At 47.1% G+C, this 17,260-nt stretch overlaps 1 protein-coding gene across 2 annotated transcripts in view; it reads left to right on the top strand.

The window, feature by feature from the left end:
* Positions 1–17,260, top strand: part of LOC116945520 (excitatory amino acid transporter 2-like) — a 78,802-nt gene that overhangs the window by 30,092 nt on the left and 31,450 nt on the right. For both annotated transcript variants that reach the window (XM_032959868.2, XM_032959869.2), the window contains exons 2-5: positions 4,080–4,283; positions 13,731–13,883; positions 14,460–14,710; positions 15,991–16,201. In XM_032959868.2, the coding sequence (XP_032815759.1) occupies positions 4,148–4,283; positions 13,731–13,883; positions 14,460–14,710; positions 15,991–16,201 (751 nt within the window). In that variant the 5' untranslated portion in view covers positions 4,080–4,147. The remainder of the gene's footprint in view (positions 1–4,079; positions 4,284–13,730; positions 13,884–14,459; positions 14,711–15,990; positions 16,202–17,260) is intronic.

The raw sequence follows: 17,260 nt of genomic DNA, 5'->3' as shown, positions 1-17,260 counted from the left end.
TGCAGGACCCACCTGAAAAAGAGGCATTTGACTCAGTGTGGCTATCCTGTATAAATAAGTCAATTCTTCTTCTTCATATGTCCTTGTTCTTACTTTCCAGGGCCTTTCCCAAAGACAAATACGTCCCTTGTAGCCTTCACAGGCTGTTGGGGCAAGTGTTGTTAGCGAGCACCTATTAAGGCGGGCATTATGCACAAGGGGGTGGGTGGCCAGCACCATGCCCATATGCCTTTGTCCCCCCAGTAGTGATGTTTGCACATCACATCAGGTACTCATTTGAGGCTGAGTCAAACTCGGGGAGGTACAGGACTGGTTAAGATGTTTAGCATCGAACTCAGGTCACCAAATTCACTTGCACAATGCGATAACCACTACACTTCCACTCCCCACTAAGGGCCTTTCCTCGACACAATATGAGGCTCTGCTGACGGCAGGCCTTCATTAAATAATATTACGCCTAATTAAGCGGCTCCAGTAGAAGAGTGAAAGTGCAGCAGTGGTAAAATCCACGCATGTAAAATAAGGCAGCTCAAATGCGCAGATTATTTAATAACCACACGCATTCAACAAAAGACCACGATGTGATGCATGGAACCATCGGCACGGATGAGTGTACGTAAATTATTATATAATCGCGCGGCACCACACTGTTGTACGTGAAAAAATGTATCTCGGTCGCCACTTTGCAGATATGATTGATTGGCTCTTTTCATCTTTACTGAGGCTCACGAAGCTGACTGAGCCCATCATAAGCATGCGCGTATCGACGTTACAACCCAATTAGGGTGGCCTCTCCTGTCCATCGAGGTGCTTCCTCTCTCTACCACCCCCCCTACCACCGCCGCGTCACGCAAAAAAAATCTACGTCGACACATCACCCGGTTGAATCGTCGATTTCGCAAAATTGATTTCCATTGCGGTGTGTGCGAAATCAAGTGATCTGTTTTCAGTGACGATCAAATGCGCTCGCGATGAGCTCATCTCAGAGGATGGGGAAAAAGTCATCTGTAATGAAATCCCAAGTGCTTTACTGGGGGGGGGGGGCGGTGGGGGGGACGTTAATCTGCAGGGCGACCAGAAATTGTAATCATAAGGGGTCACAGAGGGCTGTGTTATGACCTTTTTGAAGTTGGTTAATGCCATGCATTCCCATTTTTATTCTTCAAAGGTCGAAGGCCAACCAATCATTTTCACTTTAAGCCTGTAACCTTTTGACGGTCTGGGGCTGGTGTGGGACTGTGAGTGTCAAAGCTTTTTTTCTATCAGTTCTGTTGCCGTCAGAAGGTAGCACTTGGACACATTTTACAGACTTGCATCTGAGCTCTGTCTTTTGTAATTATTCAATAAATTAACTTGATCATTGACTGTATGAGGATGTACTGTGAGTAGGCTGCAGACCTTTCGTTGTGGAGTTTGAGCATCATCCCCGTGTATGCTTAGGTGTTCTCCAACATTAAACAAAAACAGTCAAAGAATTGGCCAATTTCCCTAGCCAGGAACTCTCCTGAAACAAAATCTGGAGACTCGGTAAGACTTCCCAGGGTGAATAGACAACATGCGTGAACGTGGAATGAAAAATAACGCACTGTAATGAATTCTGTAACTGTAATTCAGTCACGCAAAGGTCTCATTAAGCCTCTTAAAATCTCTTCGAATCCTCCCTCACCAATCACCATCACCTTACCATGATGCCTCAACCGTGCATTATGGTTTTGAGAGCTTAAACGAGTATTAGATAAATAACTACCACTTTGTGGAAATCAACAGTGGTTAGTTTACAGCGTTACCACTCAATATCTGTTTCTCATTAGTAGTAATCGGCAATCCCCTTCGCTAACCCAGAACCATTGTCTGTCGCCATTGTCTTAGCTGTGGGCCCAAAGGTGGCTGCTGAGGCCGATGCCGGATCCACAGACTCTGTGGTTGTTTTTCTGGTTGTTGATTTTCTGGTTGTTGATTTTCTACTTGTTGATTCCGGTTGTTTTTCTTGTTGATTTTCCTGTTGTTGATTTTCCGGTTGTTGATTTTCTGGTTGTTGAGTCCGGTTGTTTTTCTGGTTGTTGATTTTCTGGTTGTTGATTTTCTAGTTGTTGATTTTCTGGTTGTTTTTCCATACTCTTTGGTTTTATTCGGTAAAGTCACGTAGGTAAAATAAAGTAAAATAAAAGAAAACAATTAAATCACGACGTTTCGGAGGCAACACAAGCTTCCGTCTTCAGGTGGAATAGTCACAGCAGAAAATCTGTGTTGTTTTTCCAGTTGATTTTCCGGTTGTTGATTTTCCGGTTGTTGATTTTCTGGTTGTTGATTCCGGTTGTTGTTTTTCTGGTTGTTGATTTTCTAGTTGTTGATTGTGGTTGTTTTTCTGGTTGTTGTTTTTCAAGTTGTTGATTTTATGGTTGTTAATTCCAGTTGTTGATACCGTGTGTTCATTCGCTCTGCGACAACGCTGCCGTTTTTTTCCTCCTCCCTTCCTCCCGCCTGTTGTCTTCGTATATATTTTAAAGTGCAGAGCTCCTTGCAGCAGCCTAAGGTGCCATGCGTCGCACTTCTTCATCTTGGTCTTGAGGGGAGATGGATCTGGAAAGATTGGGCAACTCGCAATCAAATTGTTGCCAGTTCAAATCCCAGTTGGGGGTCAGCTCAGCGCATTATCGTCATCGTCATCATTCCTTCAATGAATCAATGAAATTGCAATCACTGTTTGGGAATGTTACCGTTGTTGCATTTTGGGGCCACACCATATAAATGTTATCCACAATTGGTCCAGAGCTGCTCACTTGAGCAGGGATACACTTTGACGAAGACATTTTGATGTAATTATGATTTTGAAACCAAATGGTCTACAGACAAAATGCATGTTTTTGGTTGTTTAGGATACAGAAAATGACCAAAAGTTTCTTTTTGAAGACTTTTGTTTTTAAAAGTTATTTCTATGAAGTAACTTTAATTCACGAGTCAATTAGCTCTGACCAAATTTCCTCTTTTAAGAACAGATTTTTGCCAGAACTGGCCTATGTTGAAAGGTCGTGAGTCCAAATCTCGCTTGGTAGTCGACTCAGCCCATCATCCTTCCAGGGTCGATACAATGACAGTACTGTACCACTTTTTTTTAAAGAGCCAACCTTGGTCATCTTGTGATACGCCATACCTGCCATAGCAATGTGGAAATTTCCACCACATGCTCAGGGCCTCTAATGGAGATGAGTGCCGCCCGTTGCTCATTTGGCCACAGTCACCAAAGTTGACTTCCCACGTGACATGCATGCACAGCCGCACCAGTAAACATGCAACTTTGGGCCAACGTTCACACGTGGTTGGAAACCATTGGACCAACGTTGGCCCAATGTTGGCCCAACGTTCTGTATTTACTGGGCCTTTCGTCAATTCCCTGCTGGATGAGGGCATCGCCACGCTATGCATGTCATGAGGGTTGTTTGACTCTGGTCAATGCAGGTTGGTGAACATAGGGGGCATAGATGTAGTTACGTAGATGTACTCTACAACAATGCATTTTTCTGCCCTCCCCTCTGCTGTCCACAATAATAATGTATTGACACATGAAAGAAAACAGAGTATGGGAATTCTTCCTCCCTTCGGGTGGCGGGAAATTTATCAGCAATGTTTCTATGTTGGTGTCCAGGTTGGCGAGTGAGCCAGTGAGTGACTTCAGGAGTAGCCTGGTGAATATATAGGGGCGCCGCGGTGGCAAGATGTTTACTACATCACCCGGTATCCAGGAGGGCGTTGGTTTGATCCCAACCCTGATGCCTGTATATTTGGAGTTTGCATGTTCTCCCTGTGGTCGCATGCATTTTTTCTCTGGGTCCTTCGGTTTTTCCCTCCACATTTAGAAACGTGCGATGAGAGTATTTGGCTGCTATACATTTACACGTGATAAGCCACTTAATTAGGCTACCATTTGTGGCCAGGTCGCTCCTGAAAAAGACCTACACAGTTGATATTTTTGTTTTATAACGTGCAACCAAGTAACGGTGCCGGATTACCGGCCCCTGTAACTGTGTCATCCGACGACGATAACGCGTTACTCCGTCCGCGTCTTTTGCCGCGGTATGCAGGTGCGGACAGACCGGCTCACACCCCCGTCACCGTCGCTGCCAACGCCAACAACGTCAACAACGCCACCATGCCCAAGCAGGTGGAGGTCCGCATGCACGAGAGCCACCTGGAAGTGCCCCCGTCGCAGGGCCGGCGCGGCTGCTGGCAGTACCTGAAGGGCACCTGCCTGTGCAAAAACCCGCTGCTCACGCTCACCGTCGTCGGTACGTCCGCACTTCCACTCCCGGCCGGGTTCTGCTCGATCGCTATCGGGCAGATGAGCGAGAGACGACGTCGAACGGGCTTGCCGGGCCAGTATGACGCGGCTACGGAGGCTCTAGGTTATTTTTTTGCCATTGAAGGACCCGAACCGTGCTGCCGACTTCACTCGAGATGACCCATGTTAGCCATGCCCAGGAATCACAACTCGGGTCGCCGGGTTCGCAGTGTAGTGCATTAACAAATAATGGGTGCCATTGTGGCGAGATATTAACTACCTTTCCCAATATACAGGAGGCCGTGGGTTCGATTCCAACCCTGACGCCTGTAAATTTTGAGTTTGCATGTTCTCTCTCCCCGTGGTCGTGTGGATTTTTCTCCGGGTCCTCTGGTTTTTCCCTCCATATTTAGAATCAACATGCATTTAGAGCATTTGGCTGCTATAAATTTCCACGTTATAAGACACTTCGTTACGCTATCATTTGTGACCAGGTCGCTTCTGAAAAAGATTAAAATAGTGAAGAGTAAATAATAGATTTGGGGTTATTTGTTAAATACACAAAATAATTTAACTTGGGCACGTGGGTATTATTGTACCCATACACACTTACACATGCTCTATTCCCATATAAGCTGCAAGGATGTTCATTACAGCATGGACACACTTTTAGGGAGAATCGTGTTTGTGGACCACTTTTACGGCCAAACATTAATGGACAGCATTACCTTTTGTCACATCCATGAGTTATGTCAGCTAGGTCTGTTTTGGTGGGTCACCCGGACATTATTTCTGCACACGGCACACCACATCCAGTATACCTTGTCGATGTTGCTGCGGCTACTGGTCACATGTCTACTCCAGTCTAACAGTGACCTTGAATGTATTCGTTGAGAAATTAAGCTCTGGGCACACACTGTACGCATAATACCTGAAGCCGTAGCTGAAGCAGCCCCGGTGTATTTGATACGCATGCTTAAGGAGGTGTATTCATCTCTAATTGAGCAATCTTACTCTGTATATAGGGGCTATTCATAGACGTGAACGCGCGTACAAATTGCAGCGCACATGCTCTGACCCGCTGGCCACCTGTGCGGACAAGTTTAGCTCATTGTGCAACACATCCTTGTTAATGAAAAAATCCCCCTGACCTACCTCTGCAGAAGTCATCGCAGTCTGCAGGCTACGCGCGATGTACGTCACTCGCGGTCCGGGCTTAGCGCGTGCTTTACAGCTTTAAACACGGGCACAACGCGACTCGTTTGCGCGTATGTTGTGAGCGTGCGTCGCAGTGTTGGAGCGGTTATCGCACTACTGCTGCTAACCCAGAGGCCCCAAGTTTAATTCCCGCTTGTGGCCAACACTAGTGACGATTATCTGAACCGGTCCTGGGCCCCCCCTAGGTTGGCTCAGCCTCAAACGAGGACCTGGTGCGGTGTGCAAACATCATTAGTGGGGAGAGAAAGGTGGCAGTGTGTAGTGCCATGTATTTCAAACCAAAATCAAATTGCCTCCATTTACCTGACGAGCACTGGGTTTGCGCCTTATCCCCAGTGGCGACTGTTAACGAGGGGTGGAAATTTAAAATTCGTATGGCAGTGGAAAGTCTGTTCAAAGGACAACCACTGTTGACTTCCCACAAAGTGGTAGTAATTTTTTTGATTCTGGAGGAAAAGTGATGATGTGCTTAAGTTGATGCCCAGCCTAGATGACACTATGACTATAGCACCACCATTCTCTATAGGTATTTAGCCCTTATATTGCAAAGCAAATGTGTTGTGCTGGTTGTTTAGCCATAGGATGAGAATTCCTTCTGATGTAGAATATTTGACCCTGGAAGACGTATCGCTATATGAAAACAAATGTAAAGTCCTTTCCCCTGGGTTTGTTCCAATTGTACTATTGTCGCCGTGTCACAGAATGGAGAATCCTATCAGCGTGGCAGAGAACAACAATATCTAAAGCCATTTTTAACGTGACCTGTCTATGCATTACGCATGAGGGAGTTCACTTCCTTAAACACTTTCAAGAGGTTACCTCATGACAGGGCGCCACGGTGGCGAGATGTTAAATCCCTGGCCTGGTATGCACGAGGTCGTGTGTTCGATCCCGATCCTGATGCCTCTATATTTGGAGTTTGAGTGTTCTCCCCTTGGTCGCAATACATTTTTCTGTGCGTTCTCTGTTTTTTTCTCTCTCCAAGGTTAGAATCAACGTTGCGTTTTGAGAATGTGGCTGTTATAAATGTACAAATGATAAACCACTTCATGGGGCTATCATTTGTGGCCAGGTCGCCTCTGAAAAAGAGCTATATAGCTCAGTAGGCCTTACCTCGTTAATTTTTTTAAAAAAGTTTATGGTTTTTAGTTTTATCTATTGGATGACAGTAAAACCAATGTTATGGGGAGTTTTTTTTTTATTCTCAGAGCTATACTTTAAGTTAATGAAGTGCAAAACTAAATTCAATGTGGTATCTTGTTTTGTGCAATCGTTGGAGACTATGGCAGAGGCCATGAAATTGCTGCACTTGAATGAACCGGCTATAAATGCATGTAGCTGCTCAGATTTGAACCCATAACTTCGGTGGTGACGTCGGCAGTGCTCCGATCTCGATGCCACGTGACTACCTCCAGCCTACTGCGAATGTAATCATCGCCGGCTAACACAGGGTCGGAAGGTGGCGAGCGATCGACGGTAGATTAGTAAGACTGCGGAGGGAAATGAGTTCCAAAGTTCAACCGCAAGGGCTATGAAGGAGGAAGCAAAGCTTTTTGTGCGTCAGGGTTGGCAGTGGGATGTAATTCGCGTGGCGAGATAAAGAGAGGTGAGCAACACGAGCAGATTAACAGACAGGTCGAATAATGCGAGAGAGTGATCCATTCTTAACCATTCGTAACCCGGCGTTAACCATCGGACAAAGACGGTCGCTGCTTAGGGCGCCTTCAGATGCACTTCTGCGGCCGTCTGGAACGCTCTTCCTTCTAATATTAGGAAGCCACTGGACCTATGCACTTTTATATCACGATTGAAAATGTATTTCCTTAGAGCTACTTTTTGTGTTTAGTCTTTTGTCCTTCCCCCGCACCTCTGATCAACACAGTGCTAAATAATTTTAACATACATACAGCCTCATCAGATGGTACCCATTTTACCAATCCCAGAGGAATGATTATGACGACTATGATGATGATGGGCCTGAGTCGCTCAATCTAGGAATTGGACTCGCAATTGTACGACTGACTGGGATCCCTGGTCCTGTTCTCAACGGAGCTGTCCCCCACAGCGACAAAACCACGTGTTCTTAACTGCCAGGTTGTTTCCTCCTTTTTACTAAAGCACTCTCTCATATATATTCACTCGCTATTTGTTTGTAGCGATTTGTGCAAAGTCATTAAATTGCTGCGGCAACGTGGATGGTTATTATTATTGATGAAGAAACCAATACGGGAAATCAAGGTGTGTTGCCACTCCGATGGCTTTGTGTGGAGCATGCCCAGGGCCAGTTCCCACCAGAGGACAACAGTTTCTGACGTCCCACCACAAAGTGCCAACCAATTCATGAATCCCCAGTTGGAGTGATGATGCATTGAGATGACTCCTGAGTGGGATTTGAGAAAACAGCTTTCCAATTGGGGGGAGTCGGTCACTTTTAATACGGCGCAATTCCCTGGACGCGTTACCTTGTCATTCTGTACCACGCTCGTAGCAGTCGGCTTCATTGTTGAGGAGCCTATGTAGCTAATGTACAAAGTTTGTAAACTACGGCAAACTACCAAGTAGAAGAACACAAAAGCTACGTAATTACTGAAAGTCAACGTGTTTATAAGAACGCGTTTTATTTCTGTGTGTCAAGTATAGGCATCCGCAGGAATTGTTACATGGCGGTGACGCGGCCCAGCGGTAAGCGCGGTCGCCACTCTTTGCAGGGCTTCGTGGTTCGAATCCAGCGGCCGCCCTGGTTATTACTTCGGCATGTGTTAACCGTATAAGTACGCAGTGGATGTTAAAGATCCTGTGACGTCGTTAGCAAGAGCAGGCCATCGTCTTGTGCCGGCGACACGGTCCAAAGTTGCCAAATTTGTAAAATTACTCACATAATCACTAAATTGGGATTATACATAGCAACTTGGCGGAGCCACTGACACTAGCCGTGGGTGGTTATAATCGAACCCAGATCGCTGGGCTCATAGCGCAGTGTGTTAACCGCTGCGCTACAGCTCCACTATCTCTAATCGGGGTGGTTCAGCTTATGAAAGGTCCCCTGTTAATTTAGTCAGGACACACACTGTGTGTTGTTTCACAGTCTAAGCCTCGCTACACCTTATGAGACCGCCGCATCGGAGAGTTTCTCGTGTGCCGGATAGATTCTGTTGTCTAGGAGCTCATGCGTAAGAGCACTGGCCTCACAGTCACAAAGTTGTGAGTTCAAATCCTGTGAGTCAACTCTGCATCCTCCTCCTCACTATCATCATCGTCTTCCTTTTGGGGTCAATCAAATGAATACCACCAAGTAAAGCCGCATAGCTTGGTACAGAGAAATGACAGTCATTCGTGTTCCGCCATAGGAATGTGGAATTTCCACCACTTATTGAGAAATTATCAATGGATTATACAACACATTGCCCTGCCATAGGAACGTGGAATGTCATCACTGAGTGAGAACCATATTTTCCTTGTGCTAATTAACTGACAGGCTGGGCCCTGACGTAGGGAGCCCTCTTTATATGTGTATGTTGAACATCGCATCGTACGTAGCGATGTCAGGGCCATACCCAGTGGGAGAAGATTGGTGGGGAGGAGATTGGTGGGGAGCAGATTGGTGGGGAGGAGATATTAGTGGGGAGATGTTAGTGGGAAGGAGATATTAGTGGGGAATAGATATTAGTGGGGAGGAGATATTAGTGGGGAGGAGATATTAGTGGGGATGATATATTAGTGGGGAGGATATATTAGTGGGAAGGAGATATAAGTGGGGAGGAGATATTAATGGGGAGGAGATATTAGCGGGGAGTAGATATTAGTGGGGAAGAGATATTAGTGGGAAGGAGATATTATTTGGGAGGAGATATTAGTGGGGAGGAGATATTAGTGGGGAGGATATATTAGTGGGGAGGAGATATTAGTGGGGAGGAGATATTAGTGGGAAGGAGATTGCTGTGGAGGAGATTGTTGGGGAGGATATATTAGTGGGAAGGAGATTGGTGGGGAGCAGATTGGTGGGGAGATTGGTGGTGAGGAGATATTAGTGGGGAGAAGATTGGTGGGGAGGTGATTGATGGGGAGGAGATTGGTGGGGAGGAGATTGGTGGGAAGGAGATTGGTGGGGAGACTATATTAGTGGGGAGGAGATTGGTGGGGAGGAGATTGGTGGGGAGGAGATATTAGTGGGGAGGAGATTGGTGGGGAGGTAATTGGTGGGGAGGTAATTGGTGGGGAGGAGATTGGTGGGGGGGAGATTGGTGGGGAGGAGATTGGTGGGGATATTATATTAGTGGGGAGGAGATTGGTGGGGAGGAGATTGGTGGGGAGGAGATTGCCGCCACCACTGAACGAGATCCACTGCGTGGTGGGACGTGTGGAGGTCTGTCTCTTTGTGACGAGGATTTGTAATTTACGTGACTTTGTCGACGGCAAACTGATTCCTTCCATCAGAAGATGGAAATGCCTTCACTTGATGAACGAACAAAAACACGGTGATTGTTTTAACGTTACACGGAGGCTTTATTATCAAGTAACTAACTCCTGCAATAGGAATGTGCATTGTTGTACCCGCTACCTCACGACCTCCAACGCCGATCAGCACTTCTCAGCGCTGATCAGCGCACCGGGGAACTCTTTAGAATCGCTCTGAATGGCAAACAGGAATGCATCCAGTCAAGTTGGGGGGGTCTGTGGAACCGCCACGAAGTGGTTTCACCCACTTCCCTCAGGACCTCCAGCGTAGAAAGGGATTGCCCATTGCTGATTACTTCATTGGCTTAGAATTCCTTTAAATTGCTTAGAATGCCAAGACAGGAATGCTCCGAGTAAACGGGGATTCCACGGCTTTGCTGGTGAGGTTGAACCGCAGAACCGTACGCTAAGTGTTTGCTTTCGTTTAGGATCAGTGTGGAGTCATGGCCCCATGCCAGCGTAACATCATGCGGATTGCTTTTCGCCACAATCCCCCCACCACCACCCGCGGCGTGGACTCTGCCACGCCGTGTAAATCCGCACAAAATTACTCACGGGAACAAATCCTTCAATCTTCCCGTCGGCCGGGCACGTAAGCCCCCTCTGAGCACGTGACCCGTGAGGGTGCCGGAGAATGCAGAGGCGCACAGTGCAGTTGGCATTTCGCTGACAGCCCGAGTCGTGGCACGCCGGTGTGCGACCGCCGGCGAAAATTGAGAGATTAACGTCAATTCCCTTACGCGACGGTGGTGGGTGGCATGCAAACGTTGCACCCACCGCGGCCGCATTAAGCGTTGTCGGTCACGGAGCGTACTTCCCCACCGCAACCGATGTTTACCCATGTGCATGCGCGAAAGAGATGTTGGCTGATGAAGTGAATATTGAGGCCCACTTTTTAGGATTAGTGGCTGGAAATCATTATTTTTTAGAGATGGGCAGGAATGAGTTTCAGGAAATGTCAATTATAATGGAATTATTTTCCAACTCTTTTGGAAAACATGTGCCGGTAAAGGTCTCCTGTAAGATTGTCACAGATCCAATGGGAAAATGAGATTTGTGGGGGCCTTTTGTTCGATAGTAATTTAAAAAATAGATTAGGTTGCATGAAATGGGTCAAGAGATGTATTATATTAGCAGGGCAGTTATTAGATGGACGACGTAAATCTCTTCACAATCTTGGAGGAGTCAACTACGATGCTAATATGAGGATTGTTTGAAGCAGGAATAGCGATAGATATTGCTCTCACAAGGCAAATGGAAAACACACCTCTCACGTTTGAATACAGGTGCAATGTGGAGGATGCGAAAGTCAACCACAACAGAATAGGGTGAGCAATTTGGAACGTTTGGAATAGAACACAGCATAAAAACATTGTGGAAGGAATCAGGTAGAAACCACTGCATTGTTCACATGAAACCAGATAAATGGGCATAATGAACCTCATGGCGGGACCCCGGGGTCCCATAAGCCCCCGGCTCTCGCATAAACTGCCTTGCGACGTCATTTTACGTCTGTTGAAGGCGAACGATGCGGTAGTCTATTCCTCTCGACGAGCTCTACACGATGCGCTAATCAAAGTTGAAAACTTTTGTTTGTGACTACGGCAATTTTGGCAACGACGGGTGCTTCGTGAAGAAGGAGGAGAGGATTGATATCTGGTGGGTCGCGGCGTTTATGTGCGAGGTGGGACGGAGTTGCCAAAAATAAATAAATTAATTACGATTTTGACTTCCGTTTATTCAGGACCCCGGGGTCCCGCCATAAGGTTCGTTAATTTATATTCTATAGGACATCGCCTACCTCCAGTGCGATGTGATGTGGATTTTCTTACTGTCGTGATGGCAGTGTTTTGTGGTATTTATTTTAACACAGACGAATCAGCTGGAGCTCGTGGAGTTGGGATTGTGGAAATACTCGCCGTGATCCCGTTCACATCAAACGAATATAAACTCAGTTGAACACGTAGGCCTTCACAACCAATATCATCCATAATATAAGTGTTTTTTAGTTAGATCGCATAAATATAAATGTGTTGTTAAACCCGCCACCACTCGACTCAAATTGTAAATGTTGTGGATTTGCTCTCCAACCCACCGGTGTACTGTACTAGTAACGAATTGGAATGTTCTGTTTACGTGACAAATCTTACTAATTGGCTGTGTCGGGTGGTGGCGGGTTTGACGACACATTCATATTTACGCAATCTAACCAAAAAAAACCTATATAATGGAAGATATAAACCCCGCGTGGGGTTCAATGTGCCTTCACGTCAATGGCTAAGTGGATGGTCAATTGGCATTTCTTGAGAAGTCCCCTGCATTCTCGGCATACAGTATGTAGCCATTTGAAATTCACAGAGGTGGCTGTGTCGCAGTGGGCACGGACAGTGCAAATCATTTCCCCTTTTGTATATTTATTATAAAATAGAACGTGTGTCGATCACCACTGTTACCGGGGAAAAGACAATACACACCCGTGTGCTATTTGGGTGAAAAGAAGGGCGTCCCGAGGAAAGGCACCTCCGAATTAGCACGGTTGGGTACGTATGGTGAAAATAAGTTATCCATTAAACTCAACTATTTTTATTTTACTAGCTAAGGCCGACTGTGCTATATAGCTATTTCTCAGAAGTGACCTGGCCACAAAATGATACCTCAACGAAGTGGCTTATCACGTGGAAATGTTTAGCAGCAAAAAATACTAAAAATGCATGTTGCTAAATGTGGAGGGGAAAACCAGAGGACCCGGAGAAAAATCCACATGACCATGGGGAGAGAGAACACGCAAACTCCAATATACAGGCGGTCAGGGTCGGGATTGAACTCACGACCTCCTGTATATCGGGCGAGGTAGTTTACATCTCGCCTCAGACATACAAAACCCCTGAATGTGAGTGGATTACGCTCACAGGTCCAGACAGATGGGTTTTAATGAACCCTCTTTCAGCGCTCGGCGGCAGCTGGATGTTTTGCCACACTCGTTAGTGATCTCTGAGCAATCCGCCAGTCCGACCTCAAAGGGTTACCCGAGTAGTTTCCCAGTGTTCTGTCAGTGTCTTGTGACTCTGTGGAGGCTGCCGTGGTGCCACGGTTGCACACTGGGCTTGCAATCCAGACGTCGCCGGCGGTTGCATTGGGGACCTTTATAAAATCCCCCCCGCCTCTGTCCACCCAGCGGGTACCACGTGACGCGGCAGAGTTAGCCAATCGGCAGGCACGTGCGCGTGTGTTTGGGCAAAGTGTGGGGACTCCCACCTCTTCACAGATACCTGGCCAGCATTGCAGAATAGGCCACAATACCCTCGAGTGCAGCAGTGACCACCGCACCAAGCACAGTGATCCATCTTCGGTGGACCTCAGCGGGCTTCCAGGATCCACCAGAAAGCTATCACCCGGTAATTGCCTGGATTTAACCCTGTAATATACTGTTGACGTAAAATACTTGCTCCATATATTTATTGGTTGAAGTTAATTCTTCATCAGGGATTTTTACTTTGCCATCAGCTGCAACGGCAATTGCTGTACGCCCTTGTTCCCGTGTTTGTTCTGGTTTTGTCCCGAGATCTACGAAATAAAACAAATGCCATCCACCCCTTGGCCAATGCCTGCTGCATTGGAAATGGAGAGGGCGCTGCTTAGAGAAACATAGGGGGCTCTCATTCTGCGGGGCTGCATCGTTACACTGCCGTGACATTTACGAAGCTAAGTTTGAAATAAGGTCCGGCGATGACTGACGAGGAGGTTTATCACTTTTCTCTCTCCCCACCCTCCACGGCGCCAGGCGTGATCATGGGGGCCCTCAGCGGCATGGCGCTGCGCTCGGTCGCCCCGCTTCACCCCGACATCGTGATGGTCATCTCCTTCCCCGGAGACATCCTCATGCGGATGCTCAAGATGCTCATCCTGCCGCTCATCATCTCCAGTCTCATCACAGGTAACGGTGTCGTGGGACCGATCGGCGGGCAGAGCGCCGCGTTCTGAGTTAATTTTTGAAGGATTTTCCTTTTAAAAAAATAAATCTATCCTAGCTCATGCTGAGTCAGCATTGCCATTGCTAGTGTCACTTCTTACCACACTCATCTTCAGCATCATATTATTGTATTATTGCAATAATCATATCATCACCATCATTATCATCATGTCATCAAAATAAGAATGACAAATGCCCGACCGCCCGTTGTACTTTTAAATACAGCAAGACCTGACATCAATGGTTTTGGCCATCTGTTTTTTTTTTTTTTTACAAGAGCCCAGTACAGAGTTTGAATGATACAAAAGGGAGTGGGGACACAGATATTCCACGGATGAAAGCCCCGAGGCCCAGTGCTCACGGGGCAGGAGAAAGGGAGATTGTTGGCTTCACTACCATACTAATGTCGGGACAATGATCGAAAGCATGGAATTTCAGGGCAAGGGAAGGGGTGGGCAAGGGAGAGGCAGGGGTGGGAGACATTTCCATCTTGACTTGTACGCCGAAAACCGAGTAAGGGCGGGCGGGACCTCCATGCAGGTTTGTCCGGCCTTGACGCCAAGTCGAGCGGGCGCATGGGCACGCGCGCCATGGCCTACTACATGTCGACCACGGTGATCGCGGCCGTGCTGGGAGTCATCCTCGTGCTGGCCATCCACCCGGGCAATCCCAAGCTCAAGAAGCAGCTGGGAAAGGGGCAGCTCAACGAGGAAGTGTCCAGCCTGGACGCCTTCCTCGACCTCATCCGGAACCTCTTTCCCGAGAACCTGGTGCAGGCCTGCTTTCAGCAGGTATGGAGAATCAGTTCCATTAGAATATTGATTTATACTGGAGGAATCCGATGAGCTATTAAGCTCTTTTTGTTTACAGATGTGCAGTTATAAATAGGGGACGGGGGCTGCTGGTCACTGGCTCGCTTGTAAAATATTCCGAGATGTTAACTATCTCGCCTGGTACACAGGAGGTTGAGGGGTTCAAACCCTGATGCCTGTATATTTGGAGTTTGCATGTTCTCCCTCTGGATTTTACTCCATATTAAAAAACGTGCATTTAGAGTGTCTGGCTGCGATAATTTTCCACACGATAAGCCACTTCGTTGAGCTATCATTTTTGATAGCCAGGTCACTTGCGAAAAATATCTACATAGCTCAGTGGGGCCTTACCTGGTAGAATAAAAATTGTTCCTAGTTTTTGTAAATGTGTGCCTGTCGCTGAGTCATTCGGTCAGTGCCATTCTATCCTTGTGCAGGACAATGTCCTCAGGCGTCCGCTTGCCAATGTCGAGGTTCGTTAGCCATGGGAGGGCTTCAGCGGGGAGAGAAGTGTGTGTTTAGGTTTGCTGTTATTCCTCCGCCGTTTGAAGGAGTGCAATGGTGGTCCAATGTGTGGTCCAGAGTTTTTGGGTTGTGTGGCCATGGTTGCGCTCCTGTGGTTGTTCTTAAAAATTTCCATTCGTGAAGGAGATGTGTACAGTGGCCTCTTGATGTTAATACTTTAATGTTACTTTCAGTTCTATTGGAGCTCCGTTGCAGTTTTTGTTTTTAATTTTAGATTTTATGTATTTATGATATATTTGACGTCTTACTCTGAGTTCTGGCTTACTCTGACCCAGATTCCATAAGTTTTCCTGTAAGCACTTTGAGGAAAGACAACGGTGCTTATCCCATGGAGGGACTGGTCCCCACATCAGGAGTGTGGAATTTCCTCACTGACGTTGCCAGTTGTCTTCACTTGTCTCTCAGTCTGTCACCGCATCCTGTTTCCCCGAGCACCCTCCAGTGTGCTGTCCATCACCGTCCTCATCTTTACCCCTAACACCCTCCAGTGTCCTGTCCACCACCGTCCTTGAAGTCGATCGCCATTAATCCTGGCCATCATGCTGTAGTTCCCTCTACTTGGTCCGATCTAGGAGCCTCCAATATTTTACTATCTCTATAATTTCTAGTTGTTACCCTTTACCAAATGGTGTTTACTCCCCTCCCAGATCTATTAACTTCACATCGTCTGACTTAACCAACCGGTAACCTCTAACATTCACCGGCTGTGCTTGCACTTTTTTTGTTTGTTCAAGATTCAAACGGTGACCAAGAAAGTGGCGGTGACTCCAGATGAGCCGGACGAGGAAGAGGGCCTCAACGTGACGGGAGCTGCTACAACCGTCGCCAGCGACCTCTTTGAGTCGGTCACGCTGGCCCTCAATGGCAGCAACTCGACTGAGCCAAGCGAGCCCCCGTTCGAAATCAAGAAGGGCCTCATCTTCAAGGACGGCATGAACGTCCTGGGTAAGTCCTCCGCACACTTTAGCAGCAAGTTCCGTGCGCGCGTGCGCACCACGACCGCTGTGGCTCGTTGAGATCAAAACTCCTCCTCTGTCTCTAAATTGGCATCTCTGCTCTGATTCTGATTCTGGCCACCCAAGAGACAGACCCCCCCTCCCCTTCCCCGTCCCTTGATCGCCGCCGGCTGTGCTCACGTCAGCTCGCGAGCCGCTAGCTAAATGATGCCGAGCACAATTCAGGAAAATTTTTGTCAATTATGCGCCCACGCGCCGTGGCAGTGGGTAATGGCGTCAGCGCTGACCTGCCGGCCGCTCACAGGGAGATACGCATAACACTCCCATTGATGAGCCTGATACCCGCAAACACTCCAAGTTACTGGGCGACACGTAAGCTCGTTGAGTAGTGAGCGACGTGCAAAAAACGATCACATTAAACACCCTGAAGAAACGTCAGTTGCTGTATGTACACGTGTATGTGTAACCATGTCCAACCACTGCTAAATTCTGCTCAATGTAATTGGAGATTAAAATTTAATATTACAATGAGAACAAAGTGTAAAAAATGCCATTGCCAGTAAAGAGCATTGCTTCATAACTTACGTAAAACTAAACCACATTTCTAAAATGTCAATTTGTACTTATTTGCCAAAAACGATTTCTTCCCGCGTTACAATGCATCGTGATCATATTAGCCTGCATGCAATTTTAATGGACCTCGTTTTAAAATCGCGCTGAGGTTCAGAGAACCTTCGAATGGCCATCTGATGTAACCGTAAATGTTCTTGCGCTGCGGATGGAGTGGTATAGGTGGAGCTGGGGGTCAACTGAGCCCGTCATCTTCTCAGTCTTTTTGGGAGCCTGACAGCAGCCCCCACCCCATCAATGTTGCATTTCCACTACTGGCTGAAGCCCACTGCTCATTTGAGCAGGGATAGCCATCTACTTTGGTCGTGCTTCCCCCCGCACCTCCGATTAGCACGGTTGGTGATGTACGGTGCGAAAGAAGTTCAATATACAGACATATATATACTTGACCTTATATATAAAGACGCAAGGTAAGTGA

Source organism: Petromyzon marinus, chromosome 24 (genome assembly GCF_048934315.1).
Source record: "Petromyzon marinus isolate PM22_M1 ecotype Great Lakes invasive population chromosome 24, UKy_Petmar_22M1.pri1.0, whole genome shotgun sequence".
Classification (NCBI taxonomy): Eukaryota; Metazoa; Chordata; class Hyperoartia; order Petromyzontiformes; family Petromyzontidae; genus Petromyzon; species Petromyzon marinus.
Note: the sequence above shows the minus strand (reverse complement) of the source record. Positions and strands in the feature narration are given on the sequence as shown.